Source organism: Falco biarmicus, chromosome Z, assembly GCF_023638135.1.
Source record: "Falco biarmicus isolate bFalBia1 chromosome Z, bFalBia1.pri, whole genome shotgun sequence".
NCBI classification, from domain to species: domain Eukaryota; kingdom Metazoa; phylum Chordata; class Aves; order Falconiformes; family Falconidae; genus Falco; species Falco biarmicus.
Genome location: NC_079311.1, coordinates 81151073 through 81178257, shown reverse-complemented (window position 1 = coordinate 81178257; position 27185 = coordinate 81151073). Strand labels below are relative to the sequence as shown.

At 48.1% G+C, this 27185-nt stretch overlaps 1 protein-coding gene across 27 annotated transcripts in view; it reads left to right on the top strand.

The window, feature by feature from the left end:
- The window catches only part of TCF4 (transcription factor 4), a 240339-nt gene that overhangs the window by 194725 nt on the left and 18429 nt on the right, over nucleotides 1–27185 (top strand). For 21 of the 27 annotated variants that reach the window (XM_056323838.1, XM_056323839.1, XM_056323842.1 and 18 more), the window contains 7 exons: nucleotides 2048–2153; nucleotides 4199–4332; nucleotides 7630–7762; nucleotides 17087–17154; nucleotides 18419–18497; nucleotides 21043–21119; nucleotides 23381–23584. In XM_056323838.1, the coding sequence (XP_056179813.1) occupies nucleotides 2048–2153; nucleotides 4199–4332; nucleotides 7630–7762; nucleotides 17087–17154; nucleotides 18419–18497; nucleotides 21043–21119; nucleotides 23381–23584 (801 nt within the window). The remainder of the gene's footprint in view (nucleotides 1–2047; nucleotides 2154–4198; nucleotides 4333–7629; nucleotides 7763–17086; nucleotides 17155–18418; nucleotides 18498–21042; nucleotides 21120–23380; nucleotides 23585–27185) is intronic. The other 6 variants (XM_056323843.1, XM_056323841.1, XM_056323834.1 and 3 more) reach the window with 2 other exon arrangements.

Below are 27185 nucleotides of genomic sequence, written 5' to 3'. Positions count from 1 at the left end.
TGAAGGGAGAGCTGATCTGAAGACGGCGATGCCGGAGGTGCTAGTATTAGTGACACTTTGGGCTGCAGCTGGTGCTGGGCCTGACTGATGTGTGCAGGGACTGATCCTGGGGTGGTGGACCCCCCAGTCCCTCTCTGTCATGGCGGAGGCTGGGATGTGGTGCCTGGCGAGAGCACGTGGCAGCCCTGCTCCAAAATGACAGCCTGGTACCCAAGGGCTGGGTGCCCCTGCCTGGCCAGGGCCAGCCCTGCCCACCCTCCTGCAGGCAGGCAGCCAGCAGGGTTTTGGCAGTTACTTGTAGGTATTTAAATCATATTTTCTTTAATAATTACATTTGTAATTTTATCCAGTGAAGTGCTGACACGCGAGTAGAATGTTGACAGTGGCAGCAATCGCAGCGATCACATCCCGCCTGGTGTCCGGTGCTTGGTGGCGCAGGCTGGTGGCTCGGCAATGGGTTTGGTCAGTAGGCAGGGGGCTGCATTGCCTTTTAGTAAAAATGGTAAAATCCTGTCGGAAGAGTCCTCAGGGTTTCCTGGGGCTTGCCCTGGGCTGCTGCTGCACCACAGGCAGCAGGGCATTCCTCCTCCTGGGCGCCCAGCACCCCAAACCTGTGTTGGTCTTGACTATATTCGCGAGACTTTTGCTTTGGTTGGTGACGTTGGGCTTGTCCCAGGCCCCGAGCTGCTGCTGGGGCGAGCACCGTCAGGCTCACAGAGCCAGAGGGGCTGCTGTGCCCCTCGGGGATGTGATGCCGGGCTGCCCAGCCCCATCCCACCGCCCTGCTCCTGGTTGGGGCTCTGGGAGCCCCGTGGCATGGGGGCAGTTGCTGTGCAGCCCCTCGGCCTTTTGATCGCTGCTTTTTTGGGTGGGTTTTTATTTTTTAACACAAGAAGCTCTTTGCTCCCCCTGCCCTGGTGGGGGGATGCCGGTGGAGGAGCCGGGCGCCCTTCCCAGCCCTGCCAGCGGCCATGCTTGGATTTCTCTTCCCTTTCGCTGTGACCTGCAAACGTCGGAGCAGGCGCTCTGCCAATTTTGTGTTCTGCTGCCTGCTTCAAAATGGAGGCAGGAAGGTATCCATTTTCATCAAGGAGATGACAGTGCTTCAGTCTTCCTGACCATCTGGAGAGAGGCACCTCCAGCACAGAAACAAAGCACGGAGGAATATAGAGAGAATATAGGCAGAGGGAATGAATTAGGTTGTAAATAATAAATTGCACTTACCAGCCCGGACTGGGTTGTTGGGGCTTTTTTTGGTTTTGTTTTGGTTTTAAATGCCGTCCTGGTTGGAGTAAACTAAAGCAAGAAATAGAGTCGGTATTTTCTAAAGGCAGGTTGCAGGAGGCTCTGGTGTATCAGTAAACAGATACAAGTAAATGAGTGTTTTGGCACACGGGCTAAGTTTATTGCACAGACAAATACACTAAGTCCTAAGAAAGGAGGAGTTTTTTCCCTGATGTGCACACACGCTGCGTTGGTGGTCTTGTGTAGATCCAGGTTTTTAATAGTCCCTTCAAGCTTCTCTGGAAAGAACTTGATCCATGGGAATTTAATATCCCAAGACAGGTTTGTAATTTTCTGTGTTCTTGATAATGCTGGTTTTCTAAATTATTTTTTATTATTATTTTATTAGTTTGGGAAATAATGTTTTTTACTTCCTTACAGTGCTTTCAATTTTGGTCCTAAGTGGGTAAAGTCTGTACGCTTTCATATGAGAAAACCAGCATTGTTTCAAGTTCTTGTTTGTTTTAAGCTCCGTAATGCTCTAGGAAGAACATATGTGCATCTGTTTGTTCGTTTTATTTACAGAAATACATAGTTTAACAAATATCTTGCACATATCCTTGTTTAAAGCTGGAAAATGTCAGGCTGGAGTTTCTTTTGAAGCTTAGAATTTATTTTCCAGTCACACATGTACTGAGGGTTTTGTGTTCTGAGAGAAGAATTATGTGGTGTTGTGAACGGATTTATACTGAGCAAGGTAAAAACTCAATATTTCTTTCCTGCTTCCTGCTAAAGGCATACTAAATTAGTCTTTTTTCCTTAGGTTTATGCCCCGTCAGCAAGCACTGCCGACTACAATAGGGATTCACCAGGTTATCCATCCTCAAAACCAGCAGCCAGCACTTTTCCTAGCTCCTTCTTCATGCAAGGTAAGACGCTGCTTTCAAAAGGCAATCTGTTTTGCATACATTTTCGGTGTTTGTATTTTAGTTTATATGTAGTCGAGGCACGCTGGATTATCGTCTTGTGGTCTGTAACATTACCATTAAAATGAAGACCTGTCCGTCTTTGTCTGACCATTATGCCTCTGAACATCTTGTTTTGATCCTGCAGTGAAGCAGCATAATGAATAACTTGCCAGCCTCTTATCATCCGAGGTTCTTGAAGCATTTTCCTCCAGCATGTGTGTGCGCATATATATTATGCGTATACTAGATCCACACGAATTTGGGCATGTACTTTGTGCACTGTTGTTTTATGCTAATGAGAAAGATGTTATCTTAGGTCAAGTATATGGTGCTACAAGTGTGTCTGTTCACCTGCATGTGGAATTAGAGCAGCCCATGTAAAATGAAACCCTTCCCCTTGTTTGAGGATGGGGTCATAGTTTTCACGTCCTCACTGCCACCATGTTGTATTTCTTGTGGTGGTTATGTGCAAGTACAAAGAAATTTGGTACAGCTTAGTAAATAAAATTCTTAGAGTTTGGAGAGACCTACACGCAACTAGGGTACTCATCTTTTGCCACGTTTAGGGCAAAAAAAGGAGCTTTAAAACACTTCTACATATACTCTGCTTTAGGCTAAGCAAAGAGCAAGTAGATCTGTTTAATTCAGCAGAACTGCTTGGCCAAAGTATTTGCAGGGCAAGGGATTGGATTTTATTCCATATACAGATACATACTTTCCATTTCCCACCCTTGGGAAACAAGAAAGAAAAGCAGAACACACCACTTTTGTGTCCCCACCACCTGAGGGTCATGGGCGCTGCTCAGCATCCCTGGGGCTGGCTCAGCTCCCCATCGCAGGGCGATGGGACCAGCTTCTGCCGAGCAGTGGGAGGTGTGGGCCGGGGCTGGAAGGAAAACGGTGCTCTTGACTTAAAACACGAATAAATACTGCCCCAGGAGCAACCTGCTATGAAACTCCTCTGGAGTTACAAAGCTGGGGATTAATAGGCTTCTAATGATATCAAATGTTTACCCTTTGTAGTGCTTAGCCATTCTGCGGTTCTAAATGTTATTTTCTGGCAGATTCATATTGAAGACATAAATCTGAGTTAAATGACTGTTCAAACAGCCATGGGAAGGTGATGCTAGAAGTGCTGCTGCCACCAGGGTGTTTGAAGTGTATAAATAAGGCAGGGCTGTAGGGGAGGCATAATATTTATTAGAGCAACTCCTGTAGTTTGAAAAAGCCGACAACTTTTCCATCCCATGTGCCTGTCTTTCATGTCTGCTGATCATTATGGAAAAGTTATAGTTTTTTTTTTCTTTTTTTTTTTTTCGGGGTGGGGGTGGGGGTTGTTGTTTTGTTTGTTTGGGGTTTTTTTGTTAACACATTGGCATTCTTCCAGTAGAAAATGCATTTCACTGTATTATTATAATTCCCTTTCAGCATGTCTAGTTCAACCACCAGGTTTACTTGATACAGGTTGGGGAGCCCTCTTTGCCCCCTTGGGTGCGCCCTGTACCTGGGCAGTGAGCTGGGCTGCAGGATGGGTGCTGGCCTTAGGGGGCTTAAAAGGATAAACCATACAAGTGTTGCTACTGTGTATTTTAAACAAATAAACAAAAAGCAACAATGAAACAACTCTGAAAACTTTCTGGAGGTGAAATATGTGAAGTGGAGATTTTACAGGATCCCTCCCCAGGTGGAGGCTTCCCCAAGGCTGGTGATACGTCCTCGCTCCGTAGGCTGCAGGGGGTTTCATTTCAGCCTTCAGACTTTTGTCCCTGTTGAAGTTTGTTATAATTGAGTTTATGGTACCAGAGCAGGAATAAAGCAGCAGGAAACTTTCAAGCCCAGGTGGTGCGACTGCAGTGAAGCATTGCAGGATGACACGAGCGGTCACCGTTGCTCAGTTCAGCATCATTTGTACTGGTGCTGAAGCCCCGTAGCCCCGTTAGGATGGAGCTTGCAGAGGCACGCGGCTGTGGCTCTGGCACCAGTGGGGTTCCCCTCCTCTCTTGCAGATGGCCATCACAGCAGTGACCCGTGGAGCTCCTCCAGCGGGATGAACCAGCCCGGCTACGGGGGCATGCTGGGCAACTCTTCTCACATCCCCCAGTCCAGCAGCTACTGCAGTCTGCACCCACACGACCGCTTGGTAAGGCACGGGGAGGGGGGAGGGGGGGCCATGTGGCATGGGCATGTCTTGGAGTTGTGCTGCTGAACTGTTCTCCACGCACCGCTACAGTGTTCCCGACTCCGCAAAAACAAGTGTGAGGCAGCTTAGAAAACCTTCAAGATTTTATTTAGGTTCTGCTGAGGGAAGGAAACCCGTAAGCTGCAGGGTGGCCTGGGGGGGGGGATGCTCTGGGGAGCGCAGTGGAGGGGTGGGTGCTGGCTGGGTGCTGGCACGGCTTCACCCTGCCTGCGGCACCAGCGCGTGTCACTGCCGGGGTGCAGAGCCCCCCTGGTGCAGCGGGGTGGGGGGGAGGAGATGCAGGCAGCTCCTGCGTCGCAAGCGGCGGCTGAGGCCGTGTTGGTGCACTCTGCTCCCTTCGTGGCCGCTGCTGACACCTGCGCTTTCCAGTGCCCGTGATTTATGGCAGTCGGCGTGTCCTGTTCTGGGCCAGGTTTATAGATAACTATCTAGCATCGATTTGCTGCTTTAAAAAAGGGAGAATTTTTTTATTTTCTCTGGTACATCCTGCTCCCTAGCAGGAGGAAGCTGCTGGGACCGATCCCATATATTGTATTGGAATAAAATAAAATTTGAATTAAATCTGATCTGAGTATGGTTTAAGGGATATTCTCCTAGTATCATGGCTGAACTGATGATGTAGAGATAATGTGGGGTTCCATCAATTTGCTTTTTGGTTGGCTTTTGGTTTTAAGCAAGCAGTAAAGAAATTAACAGCCAGCCAGAGCAAAGTCATATTTCTCAAAATGTGTGGAACACTGTAAGCAGAAAAGCTTTTCTACTCTGTACCTCTGCTTTTCATTCTTGGAGGCTGTTGAGAAGGACAAGTAATGAGGAGTACTGGGTTTAAGGGAGGAAGGAGTCCGTTGCTGTAAAGTCAGCAGAAGCATCGTTCAGGGAATAAGAATTAAACTTTACTCTTGCAAACTGAAAATCAATTTGCAAAACAAATCTTTAAAGTCTTACATTTAACGAGGTTAGCACGCTGCTATGGAAAATTAATAGGAAGTCAAAAGCAAAAGAAATTGCCCCAAAACCTGCTTAATCATGTCCTTATAAAAGGCATAATTAAGGCACTAAGCAAACTTAGCATAGCTCTGAAGTGACAGGCTTTAAAACCCAATTTCATCTCATTTGTTACCTGCATGGGTACTCATCCATTGGAATTAGGTGGCTTCTTATGGTGGCAGCTGAGGATAGAGGTAAGACAGCAGAGTGCCGTCATGGGGCAAGGCGGCGAACATTTTGGCATTTTTTACCTCACTTCTGAATTTTCTTGGGCTTGTCACCTGTAGGGTGTTTATGAAGAACTTAAATATTTATATGATGCCAAATGGGTAGGGATGTTCCACCAAAACTCGACAAAATGTTTTTCTATGCAGGTATTATTATATTTGCCCTAAATTTCAGAGATAGCGAGAACCACCGATACTAGTCCAGGCTGTAGCTGCTCAGTGCCGTCGGTGCTCGTACTAATCATTTATGTATGGCTGGACTGGCAGAGCCTTCTGTATTTTGGGTAACACTGGGACAGAAGGGAGGCAGTGATACTTCTAAATATTCTCTGCATAATTTCTGCTGGAGCATCAATGAGAGGTCAGCTTGTGATTTCACTTCGGTTCCCTGCAAATGTCCTTAACTGCTCACTGACCTGTAGAGAAAAATGCATATAGCAAAAGAAAGAAAGAAAAACTGTTGCTTATTATTTTTGCTTTCTCAGGCATATCATAGATAGATGCATTGGAAAAAAAGATGTAGATATATAATAGACAGATCAATAGATAGAGAGATAAATAAATAGATGCACTGAATACAGAGAGCAGTTCTGCACTAAGCTATATTCAGATCTCATGTTTTTCCTAAAATGTTTGGCAAAAGCCACTGAAAAGTGAGAGAAGCCGAAACCAGCCTTTCGGTACATGTCCCAGACCAGCCGTTTCACAGGGCAGATGGATGGAGTCACTGGTGTTCAGGCCACTGGCCTCAGCAATCATTGTTTGCTCATTTCTCCATCACACGAGAAATCCTGTTCAGCTGCGCCGTTTTGGCTGGTTGGGTTTGGGACCCAAGTCCTGGAGTGGTTTATGATGTGTCAAAGCCTGAAAACATTACTCAGACCTCAGTCAGAGTTGATGGTCATTTTTCCATGGGTAAGAAAAAGAAGTTTGGGCTATGTTGTTTACATTCTTTGAGATAACTTCACAGTATTTGGTTACTTGGCACTTCATGACAAGAAATCCTGTAAAAGTAATTGAATAGTCCAAATGAAGGGAAGGATGTTCTCAGCTCGCTTACTCTGAACGACCTAGGGAGGCAGAGGGCATGGAGATGATCCTTCAACACTTCAGTGCCTTGATCCTGGGCCAGGTGCTGCCACGTGTCTCCAGCTACCTGTGTTTCTAAGGAGGCTTTGTGTCAGAGTCTCCAAAACCTAGAGGTCTTCTGCAGGACCTTTTCTCTGCTGGGGGCAATGCCGTGGTGGAGATGAAAGCTGAGCATGTTCTATTCTAAGACCTGTCTGCACACAATGTCTTATGCGCCGATGAATAAAAGACTATTCAAGAGTGACAAACAGCACTAATATAAGCCGGGTTTGTAGTAATGCAAGTTCAGCAAAACATTTGACCACAGCAATGTTGGGTCACAATAATAAAGGTTGGATCCAGCCATAGAGCTACCAAGGTCTTCTGTGTGCTGCCCAGATGCTTGTCGCACACTGGTTTGGAGAGCTTGATCCAGCAGGTTTTCAGTCGTCTGTCGCACAGAGGCACCGCAGTGGGAAGGAAAAGTGATCCAGCTGCCTACCTGGGGGGCCAGGTGGTTTCTTATGGCACATTTGGTGATACCAGCTATGCACATCTTGTAGTCAGATTTCATGTCAAAAGCAGTGTGGGGTTTCTGCCACTTCCCTCGGAAGGCTGCTCCTCTAGCCAGGAGTTGTCCCTGTCAGACAGTTGGCTTGGTACATCACCAAACTTTTCTTTCTTCTCTTTGCATCCCTATGGTAGCATCATCAGTTATGAGCTGTCCACTGGGGATACTTATCCATATCAGATAGGTGCATGCTGTGTCTCCTCCAGAACGTGTTGAGTTGGGGTAGAAAAATATATTCCCTGCCTAGTCTTAGGGCAGCATTCTGCTTTTCTCAGTTGCGTGTGATACCCCAGCACTTGGGACTGGGACAATGTAAGCAGCATGCTGCCTTCTGTGGTCTCAACGGTTAAAATACTATCTTTTTTTTATTCTTTTTTGCCACAGAGCTACCCATCACACTCCTCAGCAGACATCAATTCCAGTCTTCCTCCGATGTCCACCTTCCACCGCAGTGGCACAAATCATTACAGTGCGTCTTCTTGCACGCCCCCTGCCAACGGGACGGACAGTATCATGGGTGAGTTGAGGTTGGGCGCTGCGGCTGCTGCCAGAGGCTCTCCCTTTCCCTCCTATCTCCCCTCGCATCTGCTCCAGCGCGCTGGGCTAGCACCAAAGAGCTGAATCAAGGTGAAGAGTTCTTTGATGGTGTACGCCAGGTATACTTCTTCGATCAGTCTCAGTGCAGGGAGATAGCAAGGATTTCATGGCAATAAGTACATCATAGTTGACCTTCACCTCCTTTGCTCATGCATTTTACTGCTGCTGCTTCTTTTTGTGAATGAGATACGTCATTACAGCCAAGCACTTTGCTTCAGGGTCTGTATGGAAGGCAGTGCACCAGCTCAGTGCCTGATCCCAATGGTTTTGAAGTTTGATTTTATCGTCTTTAGTGACTTGATCGCCTGCAGTGCCACGTGAGGTGATACTTCTGTATCACGACATTCCTCCCCTTCAGTTCTTTGCAAGGTTTCCACGTGGTGTGGGGGAAGCAGCGACGGCGGCATGTCCCTGTGAGGGAGAGAGCCGCCTCTGACATTACCGAGAGTGGCTCTGTAAATCAAGAGCATACCTCTGTATACTTAAATATTTGGCCAATACCGGTTCATACTTAAACACAGGAAATAAAAAAATATTGCTTTGCCTCTATCTCAAAGAGCAAATAAAGCTAATTAAATAATTGGTAAATAGGGAACACATCGCTGGACACATGTTTCGCATTACACACATGATTCTGTATTGGATGACTGCAAGCAGGACTAATGCAGTAAGAATGGAGGGTGGGTTCAAACATTAACACATGGGCATCATATTTTTCAAGGTCTCCGAACAAAGAAGAAACTAAATACAGTCTCTTCTTAATTTGTCACTGTCTGAGAAAAATGTACCCCATGTCAGGATAGCATTTCTGTGCTCAATCTTGCCATTCCATTGAGAGTTCTTCCTTTACAATGTACTGCTGCTTCTGTGTGCGTGACACGTGAAAATCACTCTCTTTTCTCCCTCAAAAGAAGTCTAATAAAGTCCAGTTTAATTCAGCCATCTTTCCACCCCTTGCACAGAAGCCTTACAGAAACATTTAGGGGTGCAGAGTCTTCCAGAGGGATGTAAACAGGTAGGAGTCTGAATGCAACCTCCTGCCCCTGCGCTTCGAGGAGACACCCAGAAAAGTGCCTAAATTTCCCATGTAAAAATGTGTCCAGATTTTCGTCTGGCTTTGTCTGCTGAAAAACCCAATCTGTGAATCAGAAGACCAACAATTCAAAGACGCAGATTTTTTTAGCAGCTGTAAATATTCAACAAGCCGTACTGCTGGGCTGTGTCTGAACAGAGGGCTGCAAAAGTATTTCTTGTGTCTGAGTGCAAGTCCTGTTCTCCTCCTAAGCCAGTGAACCTCCCCTGAAGGCTGGGCACACGCTCTCCTTCCCCGATCTCCCTGGGGAAGCCGTCTGAGCCAGCCCAGCTGGGAGCCGATGTGCCCCCATCCCAGTCCCCGGGTGAGAGGACAAGGAACGTGGTGGCGTAGCCCTGCTGGGACAGACCCCAGCGACGGTCGTGCAGCTTGGAAAGACAGCAGGGAGAAAATCCTTCCAAGGGACGATAGGATGGCATTGGCGGTCGTTAATTTTATGCTAAGCATTGCCTTTTTATTTTCAAGGTCTGAAGCAGTGCGATGTTTAAGCAACCAGTTACTGAGATTGAGCGCCTTTAGCATACGCTGTACGAGTCTACCATATCCATCTGATGCACGTATTAATCCCACTTGCTGCTTTCACTTCTAATGACATGTTGTTTGTATGACATTATGCACTGTGACATGCAGCTTTTCCAGGAGAAACATTATGTGCGTTTCCCCTTGAGGCACTGGTTTCACAGTAATTTTATTACCAGAGCAGTCACATAATACTGCACTGTATATTTTACAAGAATGTTAAGCTTCCAGTTACAGGAGGGTCGCGCAGCATAAGAAGAATATGACTTTTATCCAGCAATGTCACTTCCTCATAATTTGGGAAGATCATCAGCTGTGAATACCGAGATGGTGCAAGTTTTTCCGCTCTTTGTAACAGAGAAACATAATTTCCAGTCTGCTGTTTCAGAAAGCGCTATGCCATCAGAACAGCGTGAGTTTGTACTAGAATTTAAACTATAAAAAGCCTGGCTGAAATTCTCTAATAGAAGGCTCCAGCCTATCAGTTACACTAGATGCTTTGCTAGATACAATTATACTTGCTGAGATACCGATTCCTGGAAGTTTATTCAATAATCTAAGATTTACAATCAGGATCCCACCAGAAGGATGTGAAAAGGCTGTACTTCATCATTCTGTCCCTTCGCTTTCCAGTGCAGAATTGTTCTTTGCAGAAACATGCTGAGAAAGTTTTAGGAGATGAACTGTAACAATAAACACGCCCTTCAACAGACTTAGAATCAATCCATCAAAAGGTCTTTCGTGATGCCTTCAGTACATTAATAGTCTTGTGAGCCGGGGAAGAGCTCACAAGCAAAAGCGACAGCTTTGGCGGTGGTTTAAGGTCCTGGTTTACAATCCCCTTCCCAAGTTACCTTAGTCTTCTGCATCACGCCCAAGTTAGCCGATGCTTTGTGTTGGTGGAGCCCCACCTGCTCACCAAGGAAGCCAGCGTTCAGGCTCACGTGTGCCCAGCTGTGTTCTCTAATACGAAGAACATTTAGACCAGTGCCCTGGTTTCAGCCAGGATGGGGTTAACCCACAGCAGCCAGTTTGAGGAGATAAAGACTGGCCTTGGTAGATCAGAAATGCCTTGCTGCTTCAGGCGGGCATCATCTAGCTTAGCATTCCGTGGCAATGTGTGATCCCAGGCATCTCTGCAGCTCCTGCCCTTCATGCTGCCCCAGCAGTCAGGGCTGTCGTGTCGGTGGGGCTGCGGGGGACATCCCTGCCTGCTTCCTCAGGGACCTGTTCATGGACCTGCTGTCCGTGCTGTCATCGAATCCCCTTGGAAGCGGCTGAAGCTGGCTGCTGGTGCTGGCTGTGCACGTGCTGCCTGCGCTGGGTAGATGAACTTCTCTTACCTGTTTTAATTTGTTTTCCGCCTGAGTGTTGCCTTGCTCTTGCCTCAAACCCGTGTCCACCATCAACTAATGAATTGAAGCCTTTCTTCCAGTCCAGATTTGGCTGCTCCGTCCCAAAAGCCTAGTTAAAGCCCAGTGCAGAACTCTCATGCATAACCTGTGCCCTTCCAGGTCTGGAGGACGTTCGTAGTGTTCCTCACACCGGGTCGTTTGGTGTTTTGCATAAGAACTCGAAAGCATCTGTCCTTCATGTCCTGATGAACCAAACGCTCATCCATGCAGGGGTCCTGTCTCCAGCAGAGACTGGAGGGATTTCCGTGGGAGGAATCTAAGAACAGAGCAAGCATATATGGTACTTTCCCAGTCGTTCCAGTGCTGGGTGCGGCGCTGAGTATTTACGCAGCTTGAGTTTCTTCTTTGTGAAGTGACCCAGCCTTTCCTGGCAGCTTGGCCTGGCACAGTGACCTTGTGCACTCGGGAATGGTGCTCCTCCTCTTTCCTTCTGACTCTGCTCCTTCAAGACCCGCTGTCATCCTCCCAGCTCCTCGTGTTGCCACAAGCAGCAGATGGGAGCCTTTCTGCCCTGGTGTTTGGGTTGACGTAGCCTGCATCATGCCCTGTTGTGGCAGTCCCTTTTCCAAGCTGGAGAATTCACATTGAGTCTGTCCTCTAAAGGAACCACCCTCTGTTTTTTCTGACTTCGCTTCTCTTCTGTAGACCTTGAAGCTCTTTCTTGATGGACTTACCAGATCTTTACTCTGTATCCAAAATACAGGTGTGTTGTGAATTCACAGAGGGACATAACTCGAGGGGAACCTGCCTTCGCAGGGGGTCAGACCAGATGACCTCCAGAGGTTCCTTCCCACCGCAGCCGTTCTGTGAGAACAGGCTTTGGGGTTGTCTCTGCTTTTTGCCCAGTGTTGCTCCTTGGGGGCAGCAAGGGGCTGGTTCTCCTGCTTTACCATCAGCTCAGGTTGTCAGCTGATGGCACGCTGTAGCTCTAGGTTTCCTCCTCTTCCTGGGCTGGTTATTAGGTAACGAGAGCCTGCTGGTGTGTATTGATGGCATTCTTTCACCCCATGGTGGTTGCCTGGTGTTTTTCACGTATGTATGGCATTTATTGCCCAGCATGTTAGTGTTACAGGAGCTGCTCTTTACGCATAACATTTGAGTTTATTATTGTGAAGCAGGGTCTTGCCAAACATCACAGCCTTGGCGTGTGCCATGTCTTCTTCCAGGCCATGCAGGAATATGTTGAACAGTACAGATCTGCACAACTGGGAATTTTCTGGTAATACTCCTCCCTTATAAAGCTAACTCCTATTTCCTGCTCTTGTAGTCTCTTGTCTCAATCATCTGCCAGAATATCCTCAGCTCCCTGTTATCTGAAGACAGTTTAGTTTCTTTAAGAGCCTTTGTGAGGTGGCTTTGTTGAAAGCTGAGAGTACAAATCTGTTACATTTTCTGGATCTCCTGCATCGGTGTGCTCATCACGTTTTCAGAAGAATTCAGATTTGCAAGATGTGCCTTCCCCCCACAAAAGCCATGTTGGTTGGGCAGTGTGGTGGGTTTATCCGTGTGTGTTTTGCTCTTTGTTCTTTCTCCTAGTAGAGAAGTCAGGTTTGCAATCCGGTGGCTCCTTGAATTTGCAGAAGGTGGTTTTCAGTGTTGGTTTTTAATACTTTCTGCCTTGTTTACTTCAGCACTAGGTTGGTCTAAGCAGTCGGTTTTACACTGCGGTTAGAAGTTAGGCTCTTTTGTGTTTGAGTTTCTTGAGAGCTCTTAGAAACGTCATTTGGCTCTTCTTTATTCTTCATTTTATTGATTTATTTTAAAGCCTTTACATTGATGCTTCAGTTGGAGCCAATTTTTCTGACTAATCCCTTGTAAAATATCATCTGTCCCACGGCAAGGCAATGAAAAGAATCTGTTTAGCATTTCTGCTGTTACCCTTTTTTTTCCTTGAATTCTGCTGTTGCATCTTGGTTGTTTGCAGACCCCACCAACTCTCCGTCGTTGTCCTGATTTCTGATGGGCTTGAAAAAGCTTTTACAATTAACTTTGAAGCCATTAACAATTGCTCTTGGAAAGTACTTTTTTGGTCTTACACATAACTTGCATTGCGTACTTGCCCAGGATCCCCCCTCTTGCATGACCTTTGCACAACACCTTATGGTTTTCTTCCAAAAGCTGAAGGGAAGCCGAAGAGCCCTTGATGGATGTGGTGACAGCCTTTTACTGAGGTAGGAGCGGTATCTGTTCTGCATCCTACATTCTGTGGAGAGGAAAACCACCTGAGGATCAGTTTTACGCAGAGGTGACAGAGCAAGGCGGACCCTGCTGTAGTGACCCTGCACTTATTTCTGAGTTTGTTGAGCCGGGTTTGGCGCACCCTTGCAGGTTACCTTGTGAATGCCTCTGCTGGGAAGATGGATAGAGCTGCTGGGGAAGCACCGTCCATGGTTTTCATCAGATTACTCTTCGGTGCATGGTGACAAACCTGATGCCAACTGGGCTGGGCTGCAATCCTTCTTCCCACGACTCTTCCCCAGCAGCCGCTCACACGCGGGGCGCGGGGTCTGCACGGACGTGCTGTGAGTGTCTGCATCTGTCTTCGTAATGCATGCCCCAGCCTAGTCCAAACACACTTTCTTGCTTTTTATATACATTTTCTTCCATTCGGGGTGCTGTTCTGGACAACAGCAGTGCTTGTCTGAGCTCAGGTAAATACCCCGATGGTTTAAACCGGGCAGCTGTAGTGCAGACTGAAGCTGTCAGCTAAGCCTGGCCCTGCCCAGCCTTTGGGGCATCAGCGGCCGTATTTAAATAAAAGTGATGGACCAGCAACTGTGCGATATTAATAGAAACAGTTGATTATATTCCATAGCCATTTCCTATGTAAAGCAGCACTGTACATTACCTTTCTCTATAGAGGTACCCTGGGTTGTCTTTTCCTATGAGGTCTGGTTCTTACTTCTGCAGTGCCTGCTCCCGGGGTAACGTTAGTGTTCCCCCCTCGCTCCCGAAGTCTTTGCGCTCTTGCAGCAGGCACTCCTTGCTGTGTTTCTTCTTAAGGCACTGTTTCTTTGTTCTTCCTTCAAATAAAGGGTTTTCTCTAGTCATCTCCAGATTTCCATCATGTCCCTTACATTACCAAACTGACAGCTACAGCAAGTAATAGTCCACGTGGTTAGTGATGTAAGAAAGAAAGACAAGACATTAAAAAACCCAGCTGTGTGTAAGTAATCCCAGCTATTCCTGTGACATGAACACTTTCCGAAGATCTCTGTCTACTTATGTTTATCTTGGTCTTCCACGCAGAAGGAGCCGTGGTTCCCTTCCTTTGCCCCCTTTGTCCACTGCCCCAAGAACCCAAAGCACCCAGGGTGCGCTCCCCGCTCTTCTGGCCGTTCCTCGGGCTCTCGCAGCCTGCAGCTCAGAGCTGTCCCACCTGGGCTTGCATCTGGGGCTCGTGTTCAGTAGCCACCAGTGGAGGATGTTCTTCTGCATGAATTTGTCCAGTTCCTTTAAAAATCTGTTTATATGGTTGGCCTTTGCATACCTTAAAGCAGCAAGCTTCCCCATCTGACTGGACGCTACTTCAAAAGACCAGCTTTTTTTTGTTTGTTTCAGTCTTTAAATGGGGAGAGCAACAAATAACAATATGAGCTTACCTTCCCCGTGTTACAAACCTCTACCATATTGCTTTCGAAGCATCCCCTTCTCAGTGAAGCTCCTTCTTCTCTGCCTAAGGGAACTTTGCACACTGCTGCCCATCCCTGCAGCTCTCTCCCTGTATGTTTTCCAAGCCTACTGCAGTAATTTGTCTTCAAAGTCTTTCAGGAGAAGTTTAATATTGGGTCTATCTGAAGAATTCCTTTGTTCTTAGCAGTAACTGATGTAAGCCATGGCGCGGCTCGGCGCTGTCAGGTTTCGGAGAGCACGTGGAGCAAGACCGTGGTCCCTGCGTTCGCTCCTGCCGCAGGACCGGAGCAGCTCATCTCATCAGGAGAAACCAGCCTTCAGACAAACAAATGCAGGGCTTGATTTTAGAATAATGCAGTTAGAGTCACTTAGAAAAAGGAGAAAACAATGCATGATTTACATTTAGATTCACAGTTCACTTTAGAGTGAAGTAACTGAATTTCTGGACACCTGCCTGGTATTATTCAAGTCGCAAACTGTTAGATTGTGATTTACAACATTAAATTACCCTGATCAGTTGTATCTCTAGCTGACACCGCCTGTTCTATCTGTCTTCATGTTTTTTCTGTGTCTTTATACATCTTGATGCCTAATTTCAAACTGAGCTGAGATCACAAATAAGCTGCCATTGGCAGATGAGCACATTTTCAAATATGCAGTAAGAAAAGTAAAAGTTTAACTAAAAGAAAAAGGGGAGAAAAAGAAGTCGGCAAAGACGTGCTCGCAGACCACACGGCACTTATTTGTCCAGCAGCATCTGGCATGCACGTAGACCCCGAGGCCTTTCCAAAGGAGGATGCTGAACCATCTGAGTTACGCAGTCCAGTTCAGTGTAAAGATGCCGCATTTCTTAAATCAGATAGCAGGCACATTGTGTGTGAGAAATAAAAGGAAAATGACGTTCTGTGCCATTTCTTAAAAGTTTCTGAACTAGACCTTGCAGAAGCTGCTATGAAAATGTAGGGTTTGGGGGGGGGGGGGGGGGGGGCGGTGGTCAGTACCCCATACCTCTGACAGCAGAGACAGGGTACCTGCTGAGTGAGGACAGCTGGGCTGGAAGGGGCAAGGGGTGGAGGCTAGGGATGAGGCAGTAGATGAGAGAAATGCATTCGGGGGGAAGATCAGAGGAGGTGGAGCAGCAAGGTTGCTCTGGAGGCGGACGGCAGGGCATCCCCTGGACCACAGCTTTCCCAGCTGCTGCTGTGGAGCTGCGACGTCTGCGGGCAGATCAGCTCATCTGCTTTGAGTGCTGGGCCAGCTGCTTTCGGTTATTAACGTCTGTAGTTCCACCAACAGCCACAATCGGAGAGCTGTAAAACGGATCCAACCCTGCTCCTTCCTATGCCCTGTGTATTTAACTGAGTAACGCTGGGGCGAAACTTGTAGGAGGCTTTTTAATATTACTTTTGAATGACCAAAAAAAAGTGCCTGCGCTTGCACTTTGTGGTACAACTGTGAGCAGTTTGGTCCTGGAGTCCTTTTCCTGGGGGATGCCCCTGGCTCGAAGCAGGGCTGGGTTTGCTCCTGAAGTCCTCTGGGCACAGGATCCACGGCCTCGTGGTGCCGAGGGGCTTGAGGGAGAGACAAGGAGACTGAAGCCCTTCACACCCTGCTGCGTACGGGATCCTCTCCTGCATCAGCCCTCGTGTCCCAGACATCAATCCAGGCTTTCAGGGTTGGTTACCAATGGCTTATTTCTCATTTTCTGGCCACCTGGCTTAGGCTCCTGGGAGGTGAAAGCAGAAGCGTTGGTCGTGGGCAGCAGCCAGGCAGAGCTGCACTTTCCATTTCTAAATGGCCCATATAGATGATGAAACTGGTGGGGTGCTCCATCCGTAGTTTTCTTCCATTTCTCCTGTAGTGGAGAAGTTTCCAACCTGTCACTTGAGCATGAGAAACTGGTGGCCTGCTACACCATGATTTTTCTTGCCCTAAATTCCTTATGTAAAAGGTGCAATCCCATCACCTAAGAGATGGTGAAAAATCAGTTCATGAAACACTTACGGGGTGTTCAAGTGAAGTCTGCAGGAACACTTGGGAAAAGTCCCTATGGAACTTAATAATGTCTGTAAAACACACCTTGAGAAGTATACAGAGGACCATCTGTATTCACAGAGTGAATGAGGAGACAACAAAATAGTGGGTAGCTACTTATTGACAGCGCTTTGGCCTTGCCTTGCCAGGGGGGCTAGGGCTGCCCGGAGCGGGGAGCAGGGGAGGTGAGCCCTTCCCAACCCCAGCTGTGCCTTGCTGGGCGCTCACATGTTTTCCGTACCTTTGAGCATCTTCTACTGGTAGAAGCCTGTAAAACCCACTTTTTTTTAGTGTGTTTTAGATAGCCAAGTACTATCAAATATACCATGTATTTTTTTAAAAAAAACAGCATGTCAAGTATATATTTGACTTCCAAAAATGGAGCGAGAATGTGTTTGATATCTACCTTAGCAAACAAACTAATGGTAATTAAAGAGTGATTTTAATGTAATTAGCATTAAAATGCAGTTAAATGAAGAGTGAGTGGACCAGGAATAGAAATCGATGGTGTCTTACTGTCTGTTTTTACATCGAGTCTTTTGTTTTTCAGCAAACAGAGGAAGTGGGGCAGCAGGCAGCTCGCAGACTGGTGATGCGCTGGGGAAAGCACTTGCCTCTGTAAGGAAATATTTACTTTGGAATACACGTTTACCGTTTTGAAAGTGTGAACTTTAATCAGAATTGGACGCCTGGAGTTCACGAAGATGAACAGCAAACGGGAGAGATCTAGTCTCAGAGGTCACCCGTGTGGACGAGATATTGAACAATCAGTGCCAAATGGTGTTTCAAAAGATGGAGACTTAATTGTAGGGTAGAAGAGAAATGATGAGAGGGGAAGCCTGGTCACACTGCCTGGGTGCCAAGGCGCTGTGTCTGTCAGTCTGGCACACACTGCAGCTCCGAGGGTGAGGGAGGTCTGAGCAGAACCCAGCGGCAGGATGACCTCTGCATTACCGAGCCATCTGCCGACAGGATTCCATTTGAATTTGCCTCTCCATTTTCTATTTTTCATGGCACTTTCCACCTATTCAGTTCCCGTGGTTGCTGTTAAAGCCAGAAGTTGCCACCTCTTACCCAGCTGGCTGGGGTACGGCACCTTTCCAGCATCAAAGCGGGAGGCAACAGTGCCATGCCCCAGCTATTGCTGTGGTACCAGTTGGCACAGGCTGGCTTTTAATAAGGACCACTATAGTTATTTTCTGGGCAGAGTGGGTTCCATTGAGTTCTCATGAGAGTTAATTTTTTTTTGCATATTCTTCGATGCTTCATTGAAAAAGACGAAAAGTCAGACTCTAGTTTGCCTGAAAGAACCGATACAGTACAGAATCCACTTTCAAGTGGTGCCCTGACAAATGGCACGGGTGCTGAGCGGGGACACCGCGGGCAGTGGCACTCTCGCCCAGGCACGGGGCACGCGGGGGCTTTCTCGCCAGAGCAGCGGACGAGTAGTTGGAGTTGGCTGCTGCGGATTACTTGCTGTGCCAGGGTTTAACGTGCTCCGCTCCCTTTGCTTTCTTTTGGCCGTTAAGGGATTTCAGCATAACGAAAAAGCAATTTTCAGGCGTGCATTAAGGCCTTGTTGAATGACTGTCATTCGTAAAGTAGTCTATGCAATGAAAATGTGTATATCTATCGTAGCAGATCCATGTGCCAATCAGCAACCATCGCTTAATTGGCTAGTGTCTGTTCCCATCAAAAGGGGTCTGTTGTCTAGCTTCCTGCATCTAATACAGTTTTGTCTTTATAAAAATTTAATATTTGAATAAGAGGCTTTTTAACCTGTCCTGCTTTCATTTAAATGAACTGAATGCATAAGAATTCCATATTTCTTTCTGCATCAGTTTGTGATGGCTTTAGATTAATTCTGTATCATCTTTTAAAGATCTATTCTCCAGATCACACCAACAACAGCTTTTCATCAAATCCTTCAACTCCTGTTGGTTCTCCCCCTTCTCTCTCAGGTATTGTTGTTACAATTCTATTTTACTGAACGTTTCAACCTATTTTTTGGTAGGAGATGCCTAAATGAGCTCCTACGGTACTGGGTGTGAGATGCGCATCCAGCCGGCAGCACCAGGCAGTTCCCGTATTGCTGGGCAAGCACGCGCAGGTGGCTGGTGGCCCCCTGGAGAGGAGCAGAGAGGTGGCCCACACGCTGTATTGCCAGCGCAGAAAGAAGGTCCTTGCAGCTCTCAGGTGGATGCATTTACAGAAAAGCAGTGGGTTTATGCATCCTTACACACTCGGGGTCTTGCGGCAGATGGTTTCTGCCCTGCGCAGAGTGCGTCCCCATACCGTGGCCGTGCCCCCGTGCAGGGACACCCAAGCCCTCATGGCAGGGTGGCCACACCAGGGACATCTCCTTGTATGTTCCCCCCATCCCCTCCCGGGGCTGAAGCAAACACCTGTTTGATCTATAAATTGTGCCTGGGGACAAACTGAGCCCCTGCAGATCCGGCTGATTCATTTTACACTTTGTTGACAATAATTGCATATTTTAACTAAACCCACTTTACTACTAAAAGCTTAAACTGAAAAGAACCAGAGGCCCAGGGTAGTTCTCATGAGCATCAGGTGCTTTAAACGTTTGCCTGAATATATGCAGATTTCTTAAGCCCTGCAAGGTTTCAGCTAGGGGGTTGGGCTTCTCCTGTGCAGTGCCTTGGGGGGGGCCTCCAGGCTTCCCACCCCCTCTTTGAGACAAGGTCACAAGTAAGCAAAGACCCCACGCTCCTCTTTCTGCACGAGCCCTGGATCCTGTTAACCTTGCCGGGAATCCTGAAGGGCAGCCAAGGCGGCCGTGTTTCTTCTCCGTGGGGCACAAGGAGCGGGACAGAGATGGAAGATGCTCCTGAGCTCCTGGTTCCTTATGGCAGTGTCCCAGGCTCGAGACCTTGTAGCAGCTCTGCAGCCATGAGAGCCTTGGGAAGGAGGGCTGGGGAGAAGCTGGTGTGAGACCTACCAGGGCAGGATGAGGGCCAGGGGGGCACCACGCCCCCCTCCATCCCACTTGGCTGCGATGAAGGAGCACCTCCTGGCGGGGTGGCATCCAGCCGACAACCGTCCCCATGCAGCCGCCCCTAGCAGGCAATGGAGGGACCACCTTGTCCTGCCATAGCTTGGGGAGGGGTCTCACACCTCAGAAAATAACTTTTTGCCCTTACTTAGCCTGGAGTCGCCCCTGAGATGTAGCACCCCCAGCACCACGCGTTCCTCCTTCCCGATGGAAGGGGCCGAGGCAAAGAGGAAGATCCCATGCTAGGTGGGGCTGTGTTGTTTTCTGCAGGCTCTACTGGGTAAATAGGGAGAACCAAGTGTCAAAATAAATAAAAATAAGGGGTATAAGTGCATTTCAATAAGAGCTGAAAGTGTTTAGCATGCAAAACGCTTTCCCTCAAGGACATCAAGGGCTAGTTAAAAATTATTTCCAAAGTAAAGATTGCTGTTCATTGCTCCATTCGTGCTGCAGCAAAACTTCAGCTAAAAGCTCCATGGGGACCAGAAAAGGGAAGATTTAAGTTTTAATTAGAACTGACATAATTTTGACACTCAAGAAAAAAAAAATCTTAACTGTGAGAACCTAAAAAAAAATTTGCCATGAGTTCCACCCTGGCCTGTCTCCATCCAAGCAAATGCCACTCAACGTAGACGTTAAGATTAAAATTCTAATATTTCCATCTCAAATTTTTAACCCTGTTTTATGAGATCATTCAGAAGATCACCCCTTCCAAAGAGCATTATAAATTGTCCAAGCATTTTGCTATATATATATATGAAAGCTGTTGGGAAAACACTTGAAAAAACCTTTTTTTCCCCTATGTTTGCTTTGCCTCTTTCACGAGGGCAAATTTTTCCTTAGAAAACGCTGCTGGAGCCCAGGAGCACTTTTCTTCCCGCAGCAGCAGGAACAGATTTAGAGCAGCGGATACAAAGCAGGCAGCGTTCAGTCAGCCCTTTGGCGGTCTTACTGGGCCAAACCAAATAATCTGCCTGAAGAGAGCGCCAACCTTATCAGCGTCTACGTGAATGTTGTGTGCAGTGCTTTTACTGACTGCTTTTTTTTTAAGATTTTGTAAATTTGAGGGTGGGATGACATCATCGGTGGCACTGAGTGCGTCTCAAAGCCAGGCTCGGAGGACGGGCTGGGCTGGCCTTGGCTGGCGTAGGGGTCCAGCCGCCCTGCAGCCCCCTGCGGCTGTGGCGCTTCTCCTTCCAGCACCGAGACATTTCCTTCTCCCGGAGCCTCTCGCAGCTCCAGCTGCCGAATGAATGCAGCCCTGTATGCGGAGGAGCAGCCTGGGGGAACGTTGTGGCCTGCATCTATGTGCTTTGCTGCAAAATACCTTTTTTTTTTTTTTTCATCCGTGTGTATTTTGGAAGTTCTCCATATGTCTGCTCTATAGTCTATCTGGAATACGGCATTTACATGTCTACAAAACTGTCCAAAAAGTTTGAAAGACATTTTTGTTTGCATAGTTCTAATGGTAATTCCAATTTTACTATTAGCAGGCACAGCTGTTTGGTCTAGAAATGGAGGTCAAGCGTCATCATCTCCCAATTATGAAGGTCCCTTACACTCTTTGGTATGTTTTGATTAGTGACCTCCTCTGCCTCAGTATTTTACTTGCTGTTCTTTCCATTTCTCATCCATTCTTCTCACACAGGTTTTCATTTTGTTAGTGACCACTACGCCCTCGGACTTGATTTTACCACCTCTAAACTCGTATCCTGGGTGCCCCGTACTCGAGATACGTGATGTGGTTTGAGATGCTGCTGGCCAGGGTCTCCTGTTTCACAGGGGACGTGGTGTTGAAATCTACTGAAAAGGGGAATGAGGACCACAGAAAGAGGGGAGGGGGAGCAGGCAGATGGAGAAGATGGGAGTAGGAAGCCGTGGCGGCTGTCGCGCAGGACAGAGCATCCGTCAGTCCCGTGGAGCGAGGGAGGGAGCGTGGCCGATGCGGCAGGGATGGCTGGAGTCCTCTCCCTGGGAAAAGCCAGCTGGCTCAACTTGGCAAGCCAAGTTCATCCTAAATCGCGTGGCAGAGAGGGCTACAGGGATGTCAGTAGGATTTGTTCCTTTTCCTAATGGAAGGATGAAGTCCGAGTTGGAGCTGGCCAAAAGCACGTTAGGACAGAGAAGAACTGTAGAGCCCCATGTCCTCTGTCTCACTCTTCTCGGTTGGCTGCTGGTCTCCGGAGGGAATGTAGGGGCTTTCACCAATCGGTGTGAAGTGCCTGATGTATTGTTGGGTGTCAAATAAAACAGCGCTAGAGCCTAAACGTTTCCTTAAAATAAAAGCGATGGGATAATTCCCAAGAGCACAGCATTGAACCCCCCTAGTATGGGGCAATGCAGCAGACCCGTTGACTCCGTTAGAAGTTTGCCAGAGTCAGGAATTAGTAGGGACTACTTTTTTTGCCCTTATACAGAATTCCTTCTCATGATGGACCACGATATTTTCTAGGCTGTCTGTCTTCTGCAGGTTTTTGAGTTCTTTTGGTTTTTGGAGAGCAGTGGGTTGGTTAAGAGATTTGATGAAGAGATCCATAAGCTATGGCTAATTATTTTTACAGCTGGGGTTCCCCAGTGCTTGGGGACTGTCCTGTTGAGCTTCCCCCTTTTGTATTTTATTAATGAGCAAAGACTCCAGGTGCCCTGGTCTGCATGTGGCTTGTGCTGGGGACAGCCAAGGACAGTGGTGGAGCTTGGGGGAAGCAGAACAGGGGTGTGGGGGGCGGTTTCTGCGGACAGGGGGTTGTTCCCAGAGCATGGCATGGAGCATCCTGACGCAGGCACGGGTCCCTCTTTCATGGAGCAGCCAGTGCAACAGGCAAGCTGAAGCCTCGAGTTTGCATTCCCTGCAGCCCATTGCTTCTCATCCTCGCCCTGCCAGCAGCACACCTCGGGGGCAGGTTTTTGGCTTAGGAGCCAGGTATCGGGAGCCAGGAGCTGGGGGGAGCAGTGGTGAGGGTTCTTGATGGCTCTCCCCAGGGCTGTGGGTGGGCTGGCTCTTGGGATGGTTGGAGAAGTGGGGGGCACATGGATGTAGGAACCCCAATGGTATTGCAGCCTGGCGGGGGGGGGGGGGGGGCGGGGAGCAGTTTGGAGCAGCCCTGCACCCCTGGCCCCTTGGGACTGCCCCAGCTGCTAGTCCTTGCTGAATTGCTCATCAGCCATAAGGTGCACAGGTAGGGAGGAGTGTTTATTGCTGCTTTTGCCAGTGAGAAAAGTGATTGCAGGATGCATACCTGTAGGGAAGAAATTTAGCAGCAAGGGACTGTAGGACCTGGTAGTTTCTCTTTCTGTCTTTGTGTGTGATCCTGGGATTAGATGGGGGGAGGAAAATCCTGGTCAGAGATTGATTACAATTACAGGTATATTTGTTTTCTTTACTTCTACTCTTTTTTTTATTTTTTTATTATTATTTTTTTTTCAAGTATCACTAAAACTTTTCAAAGACATAGAGGGCAACATATGTACTGTAATGATTATGTTCATGAGGAATCATTGAACCTGTTTTGCCCATGAAAATCAAAGCTGTACTCGTGTTAACCATGCTCTCTCCTTCCCCACAACGCTACTCTAAACATTGCCCTAGGGAAACAAAACCACTCCTTTCAGGGGGAAAAAAAAAAAAGGCAAAAAAAAAGCCAAAACCAACCAACCAAAAAAAAACCACCCAAAAAAAACGCCAGGGGGTTGAGAAGGAAGGACTGGCTGTGTCAGTGACCGTGCCCCAGCGCGTCCCATGCACACCAGCAGCAGCGCCTCGTCCCCGGCGCTGGGCAGCCCTGCGCGCCTGCTGATGCTCTTCCCGCTTTGTTTCTCGCACACAAACAGCAAAGCCGGATCGAGGACCGCCTGGAAAGACTGGACGATGCCATCCACGTGCTGCGCAACCACGCGGTAGGGCCTGCCACCGCCATGCCGGGGGGCCACGCCGACATGCACGGCTTGATAGGGCCGTCGCACAACGGAGCCATGGCCGGTCTGGGCTCCGGCTATGGCACTGGGCTGCTCTCCACCAACCGGCACTCGCTCATGGTAAGCCACGGGACTCGCTGGCAGCTCTGGAACTCCCTGATGGCCAGGGCTTGGGGAGGGCGAAGGGTGGGTGGGTGGGTGTGGGGGTCTGCGAGGGTCGTCAGCTTCTCAGAGGTGTGGTGCACCAGCGCGTGTCGGTGGAGGGCACAGTGCTGCCTTGCCTTGGTGCAGTGCGTGCATGCATGCTGATGACAGTGAGTGCCCCCGGGGGTGTTTGTCCCCACAGTGCCCTCAGCCCGGCTGGCACAGCTGCTGTCCCTGGCACCCAGCTGCTGGGCTCAGTGCCCCACCTTGTCAGCCATCCTCACTAACGTGGCTGACATTGGCTGAGGGCATGGGTGCGTCGAGAAGTCACTGACATGCACCTTGGGGCCAGGGGCCTGGGGGGCAGCAGCCCCATGGCAGTGGGGCAGGAGCATGCAGTGGGAGCAGCCCCACAGCTGCAGCACTGGCGTACACCAGCAGGATGAGGTTGGGCTCCCCTGTGCCTTCCCAAGGGTGGTTCATGTGGCTGCACCGCCCCAGTTTACCCTTCTCACAGCTGTTTGGACAGCGGTGCAGACTGGGTGGGTGTGCACGTGCACATGCACGGCTGGGGGCATGAGGGGTGTCGAAATCCTTGGGGTCATTTATGCTTTTGCTTCCAGGGCAGGTGAACATAAATTCACTGCCCCTCCCCAGGTCCCCGTTTCCAAAAAGAAAACGCTTTACCTTTTTTGCTTTCAGAAAGTTGTTGGTACTGTTGCGTTTAGCTGGGGACCCGCCACTTGCTTGGGAAGCTGGGTGCAGTTTGGGGTGTAAGTCTGGGCTTCAGCGTGCAGGGCTGGAGAAGGTGTAAGGACCAGGAGCTCATCCTGTCCTCGTTTTAAACACATGCTTAAAGCTGGGGGAGAAGGTAGGTCGGGGTTAGAGCTGCATGTTTCCCCCGGGATGGTGTGACCCTTCCATGATGCGAAGGAAATATTTTGCAGTTGCTTTCTCTCTTGCAAAGGAAAAGCCTGTCTCCAATCTTTTTCCTGGTTTAATATGTCAGAAAAATAATAAGGCAAAGCACCTAATGCAATGCACGTGAGTCTACAGGAACCTCCAAGTGCCTCAGCAGAAGTTGATGAAGGAGCAGTGGTGCCGTGGGAGCTACGAAGCAGCCCAGGGCCGCAGGTGGTGCCGCTGCGCACGTGTGGGGGCAGAGCGGGGTCAGTGCCGTCTTCAGTGGGGTTCAAAAGCCTTTGCTGTTCTCTTTCCGAACCTTATTCCAGTAATAGAGTTGCTTACTCACATGTGGAATGGAGAAAGGGAACAAAGAGTTATCTGGCAGTAGTTTCAGATGGTTCAAGCTATTTAGATTAATTAAGGTGGGGGGATGGGGGTAATATGGGGAAATAGGGCCGTGACAGACCCATGGGCGGCTCGCTGCTGCGCGGCTCTGCAGAGGACGAGGCTTGATCCCCTGCTGGCCCCACATATGAAGGGCAAGGCAGGGCAGGTTAGGAGAGAGAATTTCAATTTACCATATACATGTAGGGAGGAGAGCATGTGCCTCTGCTAGAGACACGTGGAAATTTCTCCTCGGTGCGCAAGAATCACTGGAAACAAGGAAAAAAAGCCCATTGAAATGAAAAGGCAGGTGAGGAAGGGCACTGAAAGTGATGGAGCAGCTGCAGGTGCCGCGAGGGTGTGTTGTCACACACATATGTGTGCGCATACCTTCCCCTGAGCTCTCCTCTGTTTGGGGTTTCCTATCTGAGAAAAGTCTAGTGGAATTAGGAGGAGTTCGAGGACAAACAGCAGCAATGATTGCAAGCAGGGAAGGGTTTTTGTGTGAAGGGGGGTTGAACAGATTGTGGTGATTTTGTTTAGAAAGGAGGTGAATAAGAGGAGGCATAATAGAGGTACACAGAATAATGGACACCATAGAGAAGGTAAATCTCATTCTCCTATTCATCCTGCCTTATAATTAAAGAACAAGGGGACATTCAGTGAACCTGACAAAAAGAAATACTTTTTCTTCCACACACAATGACCTGTGAAATTCATTGCTCCAAGATGTAATCAAGGCCAAATGTTCAGAAGCATTCCAAATAGGATTAGACATCATATGGAAAATGCAAACATATAGAGTTGTATTTGACAGGATTCAAACAGGATTCCTCATTTTTTTCACAAGGCAAGTGGGGAAAAAAAGAAAGAAAGAAAGAAAGAAAGAAAGGAAGAAAGAAAAACTTTGATGCCGGAGTGTGAGGCAACTGCTAGGGGAAGGAAGGAGCTTCTTCTGGTGGCCAATTACTTGATAATTACCGCGTTCCCCGGTCTGGGTGCTGGCGATGCCCCCCACGCTTGGTGCTGTCGTGATAGTTGGTTAGGTGATTATAAAATAATTAGCCTTCAGCGGTATTGAGAGCATGGCTTTATTCAGTGGGGCTGTTCCTGAGCCTGGTGTGATGCTGGGGGACATTCCTAGGCGGCGTGTCCAGCCTGGCTGGTGTTGCTCAGCCGGGGCTGAGCCAAGCCAAGGGCTTTCGGCCGCTCTCCATCCCACGCTGGGGATGGCCCTGCAGCCCCTGGCACGCTCCGTCTCCAGCCAAGGGCACGGTTTTATGTCAAAGCTTGAGTGCTGCCCGCTGCCCAGAGCCTTCCACAACTGAGGTCTGCCAACTCGTATGGAAATTAAAATGTCCCAGCCATCTCCTGCTTCCCCCCCTGCTAGAAAAAATGTGATGCTCAGCTCTCCCTCCCCAGCCACCCTCAGCCGAGCAGTTCTCCCCTTCTGACTTGTCCGCATGCGTTGCCCTCAGCTGAAGACTTGCCCATCATTTCTGTTACTTCAGGTTATTAAAACGTAACATCAGTTGTGGAAATTAAGCACCTGAGAAAGGAAAATAAGAGGGGGTTTGTTTATTTTTTTATCAGGGCAGCTTTGTGACAGGCTCTGCTCCTCGTTAAATTAAATGTGACTATAAGTGACTCCGTTGTGGGTGAAATATCATTAAAAGCCACAACTGAGCCTGCGCCATTTGGAAATTAAAAAAAAAGAAAAGTGTTAACTGAAAATGGTCTGGCAAAAGGCTCTGAGAGGTAAAAAGATGCTTTTTCAGCAGCTCAGCTAAATCCATCTCGTCTCCCCTTCCCCAATAAAATTAGCATGAACCAGACATTGTTTTGCTCTCTGTGGCAGTTGCTGAGAATTCACAAAAGGAAATTCTAGATTGTAATTTAGCTTGGCCTCAGGTAATATGTTAAATACACTTGGGATACATATAATCTAAGATTTTAGTCTGTACAAAGCTATTTTTTCCTCCAGTGTTTAAACAATACTGCTTTTAATGAAGAAATCTGGCTTTATTAAAAGCCAGATCTGTGACTTACAACTGTTTCTGCATATCTGCTCTCAATCAAGAGAAAAGAGTTTTAATTTTTGTAGCTTTGTTAGCTTTGCATATGTTAAACTGATGCAACATGCACCCAGGGCATCACTTCAGAGGCAGTTTGTTCCATAAATATGTGCTCCTTGCTTAAATACCAGATGTAGGTGAAGTTAGATTTAGACTAAAAAAGCAGCAACAATGAGAAATCGAAGTGCTGCTATCATGCATCTAAAAAAAAA